The sequence below is a fragment of the Conger conger genome, chromosome 6 (assembly GCF_963514075.1).
Source record: "Conger conger chromosome 6, fConCon1.1, whole genome shotgun sequence".
Taxonomy (NCBI): Eukaryota; Metazoa; Chordata; class Actinopteri; order Anguilliformes; family Congridae; genus Conger; species Conger conger.
Window position 1 is genome coordinate 46,208,610 of NC_083765.1, and position 13,383 is coordinate 46,221,992.

Below are 13,383 nucleotides of genomic sequence, written 5' to 3' on the forward strand. Positions count from 1 at the left end.
TGCCAACACTGCAGTTACAACGCTAAGGTTCCCATTAAAAATGCTGTAGTTACACAAAGCCAACATTCCTGACAACAGCAGACAGCGAGCTGAGCTCATATTTGGGCCATAGTAACAGTGAGAAGGTACATTTTGGATAGGTCTGGGATATATCATGAAACAGGATTACCAAATTGGCTGTATAGGTTCAACAAGTAAAACCTGGAACAGCTTATTTTACTTCAGTCCAGGTTGCTATTTTGGAAGGGTTCTGGGTTTTACTCCTTGAATTTATCCAGCTAACTCCGAAATCCTGCTTTGTGAAACACAGTGCATATCCTGCTGTATAAATGGATACTGTTAGATCCCTCTCAGGTAATGAAAGAGAATGTGCGGTTTGAGGCGGTTTTGGGCGGTAGCGGTTAAGCCTCCATCTTCGGCGGGGGGCCTACCTCCAGGTCGTCCAGGGAGCGGGCCAGACTGAGGCGCTTGGATCGGCCGAAGGACCTCCGCCCGGGGGTGCGCTGGGGCAGGTGGGGGAACCCCACGCTGACGCCGCGAAACCTGGATCCCTGCAGGGAGACGAGGAGAGATGCAGTTCAAAACACCCGTCCCGGCCAAAAGAACGTCACGCACAACCCAAAAGGTCCCCTGGGCCGCAGGAAGGATTGGGTGGACTCCCTCCTAAAACACTGTGAGATTAACTTCAGCATTTTCCCAGTGATAAATCCTAGCTTAAGACAGACTGCAGGTGTGTGGAAAGGCAGCCATCGAACCATCAACTTCTGTCAGGGAACACACTCCATCCACTGGGGTGCAGTGTCAGCTCCTGTGTACTGAATGCAGTGAAGCCTGTTATCATCCCTAGCATCCTTTCTCATTCTGTGAGGCCATGTAAATGCATGACTCCAGTTCGGGGGAGCAGGGCCAGAGCAGACCGCCTGCCCTTCTCCAGCTGATTCCTGGGCCTTTCCATTTATACGCCAGGCTACATCCAAACAAACAGACAGACAGGAGTTCTGCTGTCCGAATGACGGATGGCTTGCAAGATGGAATATAAGAATCTGAAGTGATTACCATGGTAACATGTTCCATGTCATTTCCTGCACAGAACATCTTGTTTCAGAATTAGATTTTTACTTTTATTTAACCTTTAACCAGGAAATCCCAAAGAGACATAGAGTAGAGTCTCTTTGCAGGATACAGAATCTCTTTTTACAATTAATCTCGGAGAAGTCTAATTACTGACAAATGACTGAATCAGATTCCAACCACTTTCTCCTAAGTTATTACACAGTGTTTCTGAAACAGAAATTTTGACACCATTTTGTATACCCCAGAGTGGGTCTTTACATCTTAACTACTAAACTCTACTCAAGATAAATGCGACATGAACAGAAAATGTGAGTTTAGTTTGACTGCTTTGATGTGGGAAACTGCCAGTTATAGCTCTGGCTGCCCGGGCTTTTACATAATCATGATTAAAATGTGCTCTATTTAGGCATGTACATTAGCCATGTTAGATCTTCAGCTAAACAAACATGTCCAGGGACGCGACGAGGCAGTCTTTTTAGGGCTGCTTTGGCAGGGGAGAGTTGTAGGTTCAGGTCCCAGGTGGCACACCAGCTCTCTTGAGAAAGTGGGATTCCCAGCAAAATATAGAAAATGTCTCTGTCACTTTCAACCAGAGAAGCGTTCCAACTGTTACATATTTATTGGTACCTTCCACGGTAATACCCCTGACAGCAATGACCCTAGTTCCTGAACAAAGCAAATTTAGTAAGGTCACCTAAAGGTTAAGACAGAAATAAATAAATAAACACATTTATACTGAATACAGCACTAAAGACCAAACATTAGTGCAATGAACTTTACATCACATACAACACACGATGCATCTGGCTACAACAGGATGCAGTTCATTTGTGAGTTAGGTAACTGTTTCATATTTCTGTCACCAGAGGGCATTCAGCATGCACACACATGCTAACATTCTCCGGAGTCTGCACTGTTACTCCTGTCAATCCCGTCAATCGCACATTTAACTGCTTTCAGCGACTTCAAAGGAGACAAACAGTATGGGATGATAGAAACTGAGGACCAGCATTAATCCATGGTTTGTACCATTTGTGAGTAAGATTTGAGATAAGAAAGCCCTTTGAAATGTCAAAGGACTGCCTGGAGGAATCTTTTTAAACAAATGTATGACCTTGTGGCACAAAATTAGCATGGCTATCAAATATAGCCTGCACACACGACATAACGGCAGTTATTTTAAACTAAATCCCGCGTGGAAGGGGAAGAATCGCCTGCAGCCATTGGTTAGCGAGCGAACACTATCGAGCAGCCCTGCGGCACCAGTTCTGTATTCTTCAGTCGCCGTTGCTTGGATACGATGTATGGAGATGTACTGTATCTCCAGCACTCCCTGCAGTGATGTGCCTTTTCTGCTCCTGTCCAGATTCCATGCCTCCAAACAAATATCGTTTTCCATTCTCCAGTTAAACATACCTCTACTCCCGGACTTGTTTCCCAAGCGCAAGTTTCCATTCCATTTCACAAGCTACCAACTCCAACAACAACAGAAATCCTGCAATATGAGAACGTATAAAACCACCTGATGAATCAAAAACAAGGTGTGACTGACTGCATTCTGAACCCGGTGCAGGTAAAATATTTGCTCCCATTACGCACTATTCTGTGACTGTAAAATGAGGTCACAATAAGCATTCAGAATCTATTCTATTTTTTAATGATGTTTACTCTTAGACCACCCCTTCTAAAAGAATGTACATAATTGCCTTTTGAGTGTGCGGTCGAAAACCGCTGTTATTACAGACAGTTTAGTCAAGCTTTGAATTTAAGTTGAAATGTGTGCGGTGGATGAAAGCACTGAAAAAAGCAGGGTCATAGGCATGTTCAGTACATACTGTAAGCTCTGGGGTTCGGCTGTGGTTGGTCTTAAGTGTGTTCAGTGCATATAGATCCTATAGTGCCCGGTCTTTGAAGTGTTCAGTATATAAAATCTGAGGTTTGGCCATGACTGGTCTTCATGTGTTCAGGACACAAGTTCTGGGGTCTGGCTATGCCTGGTTTTTGGTGTGTTCAGTACATAAGTTCTGGGATCTGGCTATGCCTGGTTTTTGGTGTGTTCAGTACATAAGTCAGGGGTTTGGCTATGCCTGGTTTTTGGTGGGCTCAGTACATAAGTTCTGGGGTCTGGCTATACCTGGTTTTTGCTGTGTTCAGTACATAAGTTCATGGGTCTGGCTATGCCTAGTTTTGGGTGTGCTCAGTACATAAGATCAGGGGTCTGGCTATGGCTGGTTTTTGGTGTGTTCAGTACATAAATTCAGGGGTTTGGCTGTGCCTGGTTTTTGGTGTGTTCAGTACATAAGTTCAGGGGTTTGGCTGTGCCTGGTTTTTGGTGTGTTCAGTACAGTGGGACGGCCTGTAGCATAGTGGTTAAGGTAAATGACTGGGACAGACAAGGTCGGTGGTTCTAATCCCGGTGTAGTCGCAATAAGATCCGTACAGCCGTTGGGCTCTTGAGCAAGGCCCTTAACCCTGCATTGCTCCAGGGGAGGATTGTCTCCTGCTTAGTCTAATTAACTGTACGTCGCTCTGGATAAGAGCGTCTGCCAAATGCCAATAATGTAATGTAATGTACATAAATTCAGGGGTTTGGCTATGCCTGGTTTTTGGTGTGTTCAGTACATAAGTCAGGGGTTTGGCTATGCCCGGTTTTTGGTGTGCTCAGTACATACGTTCAGGGGTTTGGCTGTGCCTGGTTTTTGGTGTGTTCAGTACATAAGTTCAGGGGTTTGGCTGTGCCTGGTTTTTGGTGTGTTCAGTACATAAGTTCAGGGGTTTGGCCTGGTCTCCGAGGCGTTCAGAGTGAAGCTCCACAGTGAAAGGACGCAGATTTGGGTAGTGTTCTCATTTTCAGGGGCGGCTCATCGTTCTGCGCACTCTTTGAAGAGGGTTGTGCCCATCGAGCTGAACCGCACTCGGGCTTCCAGCATATCTGAAGATCAGCCAGCCGCTCTCTCCATCTCAGAAACAGACCCTTCCTGTTTACAGAACGCTCAGGCCGGGCTGGTGAGGGCCGCAGACACATCTGGCCACGGGTGCGAGATCACAAACCCCCGCAGGAGTCTTGTGTTCGCGTTCGGCCGCGGACTCAGGGCGGACATTTTCTGTGTGCTGGATTACACCGCGGCGCAAAAACCGAACGAGGCACCCGGACTTCGCTCCCCGCCCCTCCAAACCACAACACATGTCTCGGCTCCAATCGCAGCCAGGAATTCACTCTTCAGCATTTTAGACGGAAACTTTTCACACAGCCTTTTCCAGCGAGTTTAAACAGGATCTGCAGACACAATGCGCCACAGCCAAACAGACCGTTTGGACGCACGCAGTTCATAAATTTGTTTTTCATAATTATACTTTACTCCTCCACATTTAACCTATAATTATGGTTTATGGAAAAGATTTAGAATCTATATAATCACTTTTAAGGTTGCAAATTGAAACAACTGCATATAAAGTTAGATAGGTATCATACCTTTACTCAATCTACAGACTTCTTTCACATGTGCACTCTTGCCTCTGTGAAGGCAAATTTCATGAAAGGGCATTTCTGAAAAAGGAATTTGCTCTTGAACGATTTTGCACAGTAAAACAGAGACACCTAGTGGCCACGCAGACATGCACAACCATGCACATTACATTAAAATCACTAACAGATGCTTTTAATCAGAGAGAGCTTGAGGGTGGTTTATCAGTGAGTTCACGTGTGCATGAGGGGATTATGAAAAATGAAATGACACTCAGCTTGATAAACTGAAGAATGACTACCCTGGGTCAGAATCTATGCATATTTCCTCAGCACCCTTTGCAATGCGCTTGTTGATGCGGAGACAGAGGGTTTGAAAGCCTGCAAACCCTCTTCATCACCGAGAGAGCATTTGGAGCAGGAGCAAATGACTTAACCCAAGGAGAGCATGTTAAGGCCAGCTGTGTGCATGTCCAACTGTGTGTGTGTGTGTGTGTGTGAGAGAGAGAGAGAGAGAGAGTGAGAGTTTGTGTGAGTGTTTGCCCCGTGGCAATGACTTTGTATTGACTACATGAAAGAAATGCTGTCTGACTGGCCAAGCAACTTGCAAATGGGATGTTAAACATCATGACCAAGTCATTAATTAAAAATAAACAAACAATCGTGACTGTGGCTAAACAGCCTGGTGAACAAAAGAGAGGGAAGCCAATACAGCCACTGATGCCTAGTGATTCACTCTTCCAAAGGCTGATTCTAGCTAATGAATCTTTGGATAAATGCCACTTTGACTAAGAATATTCTTCGTCGGCCACTGAACTATCTAGTGACTAGGGTGATTAAAGGCAAAGTGTATTCCATTTGGCATGTGGTTCGTGTGGTACTACAATGCAGGAATGACCGGTTTCATTTTCAGTAGATAAAGTGATGTGAACTCTGTGGATAAGGAGAGTTCTCAGTGGCCTTTTGCAGTGAGCACATAACATGGATTCATAATTCTTTTAAGTATAAATGTTATTCTTATTTAATAGGCACTGATGCATGCATTCATGCTCCATAACTGCCGGTACGCCTGGGTCTCCTCCCCTCCTCTCTATTGTCATTTTTTATCTCTTATGGGCAGACCTCGGAGACCGGGGGAAGTGTCCATGGCAACTGTGTTTACCTTCGTGGTGCGGCAACACAGGCCGACAGATGGAGGAGACGCGTTTCCACCGTTCTGAGACAAATCCCTCGAACTGCTTTACTTGGAGTCTGACGCACGGCGCTGGTCAGGAGTTATCCAATTAAAATACAGCAGAGGCGTGAAACGTCCCCCGCTAATCCCTGACCGCGCGGTAAACCACCATCCGCGGAGGCGGGGGCAAAGCCCACCTGCGCTCGATTAAACTGCCGAGTCAGGCCCCTGGAGTCCTCGCCCCCGCACATCGCCATGGAGACGCAGGTCTGTCCCGCAACAAGCCGCTCTGTGACAGGCAGGTTGGCAAGTGTGAGAAAGTGTGAGTTTCACTTTGGGCTGTTTTTCAACATCAGGTAGTACCTGTGTGTGCATCTCACTCAGTGTCAGGAGAAGCAAAAGACAAACTTTCTCGTTGAACAGACGCTGCTTAAAAACAAAGCCTTTCACAGCCCTTTCCTCAGCCAGTTTCATTGGCAATGTGGACACACGCTCTGCATCTCACAGGATTTATTAAAGTCTTTCAGGGAGATCTGCTCGGCCCAATCCTGGCAGCCCGCGCCGGTGGGTTTCTGTCCCGGCCAATCGCACGGCTCGGTGCTCGTCCAACCGACTGCGCTCCTGGCAGCTCCCCCTCTCTCCCCCGCTCTCGGGATGCCAGACTGCTGATCCTCTGGGCCGGAGCTGCACAGCCGTCCTCAGAGGCTCTTATATAAAACCACAGCAGCTTTAATGTAATACAAGTCCTCAGAGACGAACGCCTAGCAAACAGCACTGTGGGTGCAGCTGAGACAGTGAGCTGTGTTACATCCCCACATCCCCTTCAGTCTAGACTTGAGAGAAAACAGCATCCAGCTAGTGTATTAGCACGTAAGAAAAAAAAGTTCAATTTTCAAAGCTGGAACATTTTCTCCAACTTTTAGGCAAGGGAAGTGCGACTACTTTTTGATACTTTTCAGATAATGATATTTGCAGATTCTCATTAACTAACTGTTCCAAACCTAACTACGTGGCCTAATCTATCAAAATCAGTTACATTGACCCCGAAACACTGAGTTTTAGAAAATATTTGAAAGAGGAGAATTTAAGCACTCTAAAAATACCAAAGTTATCTCTCTACTCAGACATCAAGGGAGTTGTATCCCATTGCAATTTGAGTGCCACCAAACCATGTTTTTTGAGAAAAATAGCTTCAAAGTTTCATCACCATTGTTACTGGCTGGGAGGCTACCAACAAACAACACTGTGCTAACAAAACTCTGGGGCTTTAACTTGTCGTCTTATATATAAACCCTTTAAAACTATATTTTACTCTGAAAATTTACTCTTGACATTAAGACATACAGACCATGAAAACAAATACATTGACATGCAGCCACGAATGCAGCTGATGTGGTTGTTTGTGACTGGTAAACAGTGACAAGCTGGCAAGCCTCCAAACAATTGACAACTCTGTTGTTACTTTCACATCTTGCATTTAAAAGTTTCAAAACCATATTTTTAAAACTATATTTTATATTTATATTTTACTTAATTTGGCATTAAGACATATAGATTATGAAAACCAAGATATTGTTCTAAAAATGAAGCTGAAAGCCAAAAAATGTAAATGTTCAATTAAATTGAAATGACATGATAATTTCCAGGGTTCTTAGCTTTCTTATATGTTAAATAAAGGTGAATTAAGGGTATACATGCCATTTAAATTGAACTTTTTGGGGCTCTTTTCAAATGGTCTGATCTTTCAGAAAACAGGAAATCACCTATCCAGATCCAGCACACTTCAGTAAATGTGCTGTTTATGGAACTATTACTGTGTAAACTATTTACCCCAAATAAGCAAATAATCCTAATCCTAACTCCTAACAGGATGCTAAAGTTTAGGCTAATTCATCCTATGCAGACCAAATACTTGCCATACAATTACAATCCACATTTATGTTTATTGAGAAAGCAGGGGGGAAAATCCAATAATTTAATTTGAGGCATAATCAATTGACCCAAAAGTCTGATTGTAGGGGGTCACTTTGAAATGACTAACAGAACATCCTGTAAGAAGAGGAGCACATTAAAAGGAAGAAGAAAAAAAGAAGAGGATGGATGCCTTTCAGTGGGTGTGGATAACAGTTTAATAATGAATGGTGTGTTTGTTGCTGGAGAATGAGAGTCAAGTCCTTCACAGTAGATCTTTGTAGCCTAGCAAAGCTAAACTGCATTTTAGGCTAGCCAGTGCACCAGGAAGGAGTAACCTGTCATGAAGTTGAAAAGGTAAACATTCAAGTTCAAGCAGAGGGCAGCAAGCGAGCATACTCCACTAGCTCCACCACTAAGCAGGCATTATGCTGGGGCTCCCAGCGTTGCCTTGGCAACAAGCACACGCACCAGCGCTGGGATCTCTTGTACTGCTGACGCCGTGCTATTACTCAAAGTCACCTATAAAGGAGGAATGGAGATGCCAAATTTCACACTCAATTTACTTCCTTAAATTGTACAACTTTTGATGCCAACTGTGAAGCTGTCACAAAGCCGTTGAGGTTTTTGCTATGAATTTATTTCGCATGGCCTCCCAGGCTGCTCTCCAGTGGCACTGTGGTGGCGAATGCAGTCTCCTCGCATGTCCAAGCACTTCCTGAAGCGGGAAAGCAGTACAAGGATGTAGTGACACAAGTGTCACCTCCTCCCACCGAGAGTACAGAATTTCCCACTGCTTAACGGACTCCTGTCCGAGCTCCTTTCGCTGGCACAACCACCTAAACGCGCTCACTCCACCACTGGAGAGCAACAATCAGGACACAAAAATAAACCTGACCCTGGAACCGAATTTAAAAACTGGGAAGTGAAACACATTGGTAGTTTGAATTTTTTCCCTCAAAAAATAGTAAGTTCCAATAATGAAAATATAAAAAGATTTATTACATTTTATACATCTTGTATCAAATTTAAGGTAGGTTGACAATTGTTCTGAATACAGAGGGGGGCCAAGCTAACTGTCACAGCTTTTCTGTAGATTGGGTGTGGTGGCATCTGATAACTAATGTCATGTTTCTGTCTAATGTCATGGAACATTTTACAGTGAATTTGCATATACTAAATACTGGCCTAACAGCCTCTTTATGAACATTATGTTATTCTAAACTCAGCAAAGTTTCTCCACAGGTTACAAATAGAATCATCCAGCAGCTGAAAATAACTGTGTTACGACAGTACATCTCTAATCTGCTTATTTCATAGCAATGCAAACAATTTGTGGTTAAAAAAAATGCAGACCAAAGCACTCAAGGTACTCACTGGTTATCGTATGGATATTCAAGATCATAAGTGGAGCTGGAAGCTTGCTTTTACACAGCTATAACTTCGCTCCTGCACATACACACATTCGGGAGTTAGAAAAGTCATAGGTAAAGTGTGTCATGCAAACAACCTTTGCCCGCAGAAGATTTGAGCAGAGGACATGAAAGTCAGTTCTATTTTGAAACTCCTACCTTTTCATCTTTGCCGTGCTTCCCCTGCAGCTTCTCCCGGAACGCCCGGTCGGCTCCGAACAGCTTTTTAGCCCATTGGTCTTTCTGAGAGCTGAGGCGGGAGGGCTGGGCGATGTCCCCCGCTGCCCGGTACCTGTCTGCGGGGATTTTGCTCATGGGCGGGGGCAGGGTGCTGCAGTTGGCGCTGGACCAGCCGTCGGTGGACTCGGCGTAGGACTCCTGGTCGCTGCTGTTGCCACGGCGCCAGTCTCTGAGGACATGCACGGGGAGCCAGCGCTGGCCGCCGTGTCCGGCCCCGCCCACGCCTGCCTTCTTCCCGCGCGGGTAATGAGCCCGCGGGGGCGGGGCCGGGGGCTCCTTCCTGCAGGAGCCCGGATGCCTGGAGCCCAGCTGAGATGCGTCGGGCTGGGGCGGGTCAGAGAGGAGGTACTTGGCTTCCGGGTCGTAGCGGTAGCCGTTGCGGTGGGGTACCGCCTGACCCGGGTTCCTGCTCTGCGGGTTCTCCCACAGCCCGTTGGGGACGTGCCGGCTGGGGTTGGAGCCCAGGTCCACCAGCAGAACCCGGTTGTTCTTCTCCTCGGGGAGGAAGTTCCCTATGCCGCTGTCGCTGTTGCTGCTGGTGCTGTTGTTCTGCTGGGCGTCGATGTCGCCGTCCAGAAAAGCCCGGGCCCTCATGCCTTCGATGGACTCCCCCATGTCCCGGTAGAGCACCGACACAAACTGCAAGAGGGGCTGCGATGTCGGGGGGAACTCCAGGCAGCCGTTAGTGTCCGGGTCAGGGGTGCACTCGAAACCGAAGCGCCGGGCGATGCCCTGGTGAACTCTATGGTGGCAGAGCTCGGGGTCCACGATGAAGACGTGGCAGGAGGTCCTCAGGCCGCCCTCCTCTTCCCAGGCCGGACTGCGCTCATCCGTGGCCTGCATGGTGACCAAGCCGAAGAAGCGGCGGTCGTCCGGGCACACGGCGCTCAGGGTGAGCTTCTCGGCCGGGTAGGTGGCGAGGACGGCGCCCCGGTCGCTGCAGAGCCGGATGCAGTCGTGCATGATCTTCATCATCACCAGCGAGTGGATGCGCTGCTCGGCCCTCAGGCGCCGCATGCAGCCGCGGATGGCCTGCAGGCTGTCGCCCTCCAGGCTGGCGCTGGCCGAGGCCAGCTCGATCGAGCCCAGGTAGCCCACCATCATCCCCACGTTCAGAATGTTAGCGTCCAGCGCAAAATCGTCCCGGTGACCCTCCAACGTGTCCACGAACACCGAGTCGTCGTTGAGGACCCGGGCCATCTCCTCCTCTGACAGTAAGTCGGGGTTGCTCTTGCTCTCGCTCCTGGCCCTGTAGCGCGGCTCCGACCGCGGCCTGGGCTTAGCGGCAGCCGCGGCCTTCTCTGAGCTGCTGGAGGAGTGGCTGGAGCTCTCCAACATCATGCTGAAGATGCCCCCAGACTGCATCTCCGCCACCACCCTCTCCGCCCTGTTGATACCCAGCGCCTTGGAGTCCATCTTGGGCTTCAGCCAGCGGGTTTTCATTTCGGGGAAGCCCAGCTCCTCGTCGCTGGAGCAGGAGTCCGGGCGGCCCCCCGCCTCGGCGACGACCAGGCGCAGGACCCCCGAGCAGCGGCCCACCAGCTTCACCACGTCCTCGTGCGAGGCCTTGGACACGTCCGTCTCGTTGATGCTCAGGACGTGGTCTCCGGGTCTCAGGCCCGTGTAGTCGGCCGGGCTGCCTTTGAGGACGCAGCTGAGGACGCAGGGGCCCTGGCCCGACAGTGTGAAGCCGTACCCCGCTCTCCCCCGCGCCACCTCCACGCTCCTCACCCGCGCCCCCGCGGCCACGGTCACGGCCTGTCTGAACATCCCCCCCCTCTCCGTTTTTGCCAGGGACTCCAGAAATGCAGAGCGAGGAGACTAAATGTAACACGGGGGCGAGACCGCCGCTTAGCGCCGACACCGCTGTGGCAAAATCATCTGTGTGTCACCAGCTGGACTTCAGAGCACCTTTAAAAAGAGAGCAGCTTATACCTGCCGTCTGACAACAGCTTTTAAACAGTGTTTATGGTGAAGATTCATACAGCCTACAGGCAAGGACATTCAGGTGCATGGTACTCTTTTCTAAATAAAAGACTAAATCAAAGGTTCATTTCTATGAAATTTCTATTTCTGAAAGTCTAGGGTTGCAAAATATTGGCCGTATTCGGGGTTGGATATTTTCCCTGGTGATTAACGGGAGCATATGGGAATTAAAAGGAATAAAAGGGAAACTGTGGGGGTTATTTGCACAAGTTGCATTTACCATGTCATGCCTATATAAACATAAACCAGAGATTATTTCAAAATCAGCTATTTAGATTTGAGTTGAATTTCAATGAAATACTTTTACTTTTTACATGGGATTCTTTCACTTCAACAACAAAAATCTGAAATGTTGAATAATGAATTCCATCAATGAGAGAATGCACTGTGTATGCAGAGATTTCCTTGAATGATTAATTACTATTAAGTAGGATGCTGACAATTACCTGTGCATGAGATGCACTGCACTGCACATGAGATGGAAGAATGCAAAGTGCGGGATTGTAATTTCCATTAAACGTTGATATTTTAACCAAAGCATGCACCAATATCTAGAATGAAATATTCCAATGTAATGCTTACACCGCTGAATAGTCACGACATTTTGCAACCCTAACTAGCTACTAGTTATGACTAATATACCGTTAGCCTACAGTGGCTTCAGAAAGTATTCAGACCCCTTCACTTTTTGCACACTTAATTGTGTTGTAGATGTCATTTCAAATAGATAAAATTGCCACGTTTGCCCACACTCAATAACCCATAATGATAAAGTGAATACACGTTTTTAGGAAATTAACTTTTATTAAAACAAATCATTTCTGAAGCCACTGTATATTTTAGCGATAATAGAAATATCCTATGAGACCAAAATTACTTTACAGGAGTGGCAAAAATAAGTTCCGAATCACAAGTGACAGACAAAAGCAAGGAATATCAAATATCATTCAATATTTATCCACCGGCTCACTAAGTAACATTACAACCACACCTGTTCAGGGTGGAATCGCACCCATATGCTCCAATGACAAAGGACGTTCATATCGAATACGACACGCGTAGCTAATCACAGTGCACCTTCGGGCAAGTAACGACTAACGACGTGCAGCTAACTTTAGTTTAAACAGGTGCGCGGTAACGTAAGCTAACACGAAATGTGAAGTTAGTTAACATTGTTTAGCCTAACAGGCCAAAGAAATTAAAAGATAGTTACCCTACTTAGCAAATTGTCTAATTATAATATAACATACATAACTATTGTTAACATTAGCCAACTACCTATAATTGGAGGACAATAAATAACGCGAAGACAAATCGTGGCCGATTAGCCGTCGTAACGTTTGCTAACATCTGCAAATGGCTAACTAGCAATACAGTTAGCAACTTATAAATATTGTGTTAAAAGACTAAATTGCTAAATATCTAAGTTAGTAGCAAGCACGAAACAAATTTTCTGACTAGGTAAAGTTGACAAAAACAAATTCGTTAACAAACGTTAGTTATGTTACCCATTCTGCACTCTCACATCACCCTAATATTACCGTTATTTCAACTGAACTGATCATGAATGTAACGGCTAGTTTCAACAAGCTAATGTTCGCTTAGTAACTTTGGTAAATTAGATAACAAATGACCGTGAATTTATGTTTTTATTCTCCAAGTAAACTTATTGACCGCACGTATCCATATAATGACAGCTAAACTCACATTTGCAAAGTTATCCTGCTCCAGAAATTCCTCGTAGCATTTAGCTAGTCAACTTTTTTCTCTTTTCTCTCCGTAAGTTAGAAACTCTGGAAAATTCACCCAACCTTGTCGGCTATCTTGCCCCGCCTCTATTTTCCCTATTGTTGGAATGTCAACGTACTGTAACCATGACACCGCAAAACCTTTAAGGATTCCATTCGCTGTACCAGCTGTCAATCATATTCAACAAACTTTGCAATGTTATTGTTTGCCATATCAAATTGAACGCACTAGCAAGCCAACTTAGAAAGACTAAATATAATTTTACAGGTGTTTCATAGTTAGCTTAGCTAACGTCAGCTGGTTAGAATGAATGGGGGGTTTTGTCAACTGAACAACCGCAACATTTCTGCAAACTGTTCAGCCATGTCAAGCGT

General features: G+C 46.2%; 1 protein-coding gene across 1 annotated transcript; it reads right to left on the reverse strand.

The window, feature by feature from the left end:
* Positions 1-401: 401 nt before the first annotated feature.
* Positions 402-13,104, reverse strand: LOC133131575 (regulator of G-protein signaling 12-like). Its single transcript, XM_061246948.1, has 3 exons — positions 12,968-13,104; positions 9,194-11,185; positions 402-551 (listed from the first exon to the last, which is right to left on the reverse strand). The coding sequence occupies exons 2-3, from the start codon at positions 11,042-11,044 to the stop codon at positions 402-404; spliced, it is 2,001 nt and encodes a 666-aa protein (XP_061102932.1). The 5' UTR covers positions 11,045-11,185; positions 12,968-13,104.
* Between the last annotated feature and the right edge of the window lie 279 nt (positions 13,105-13,383).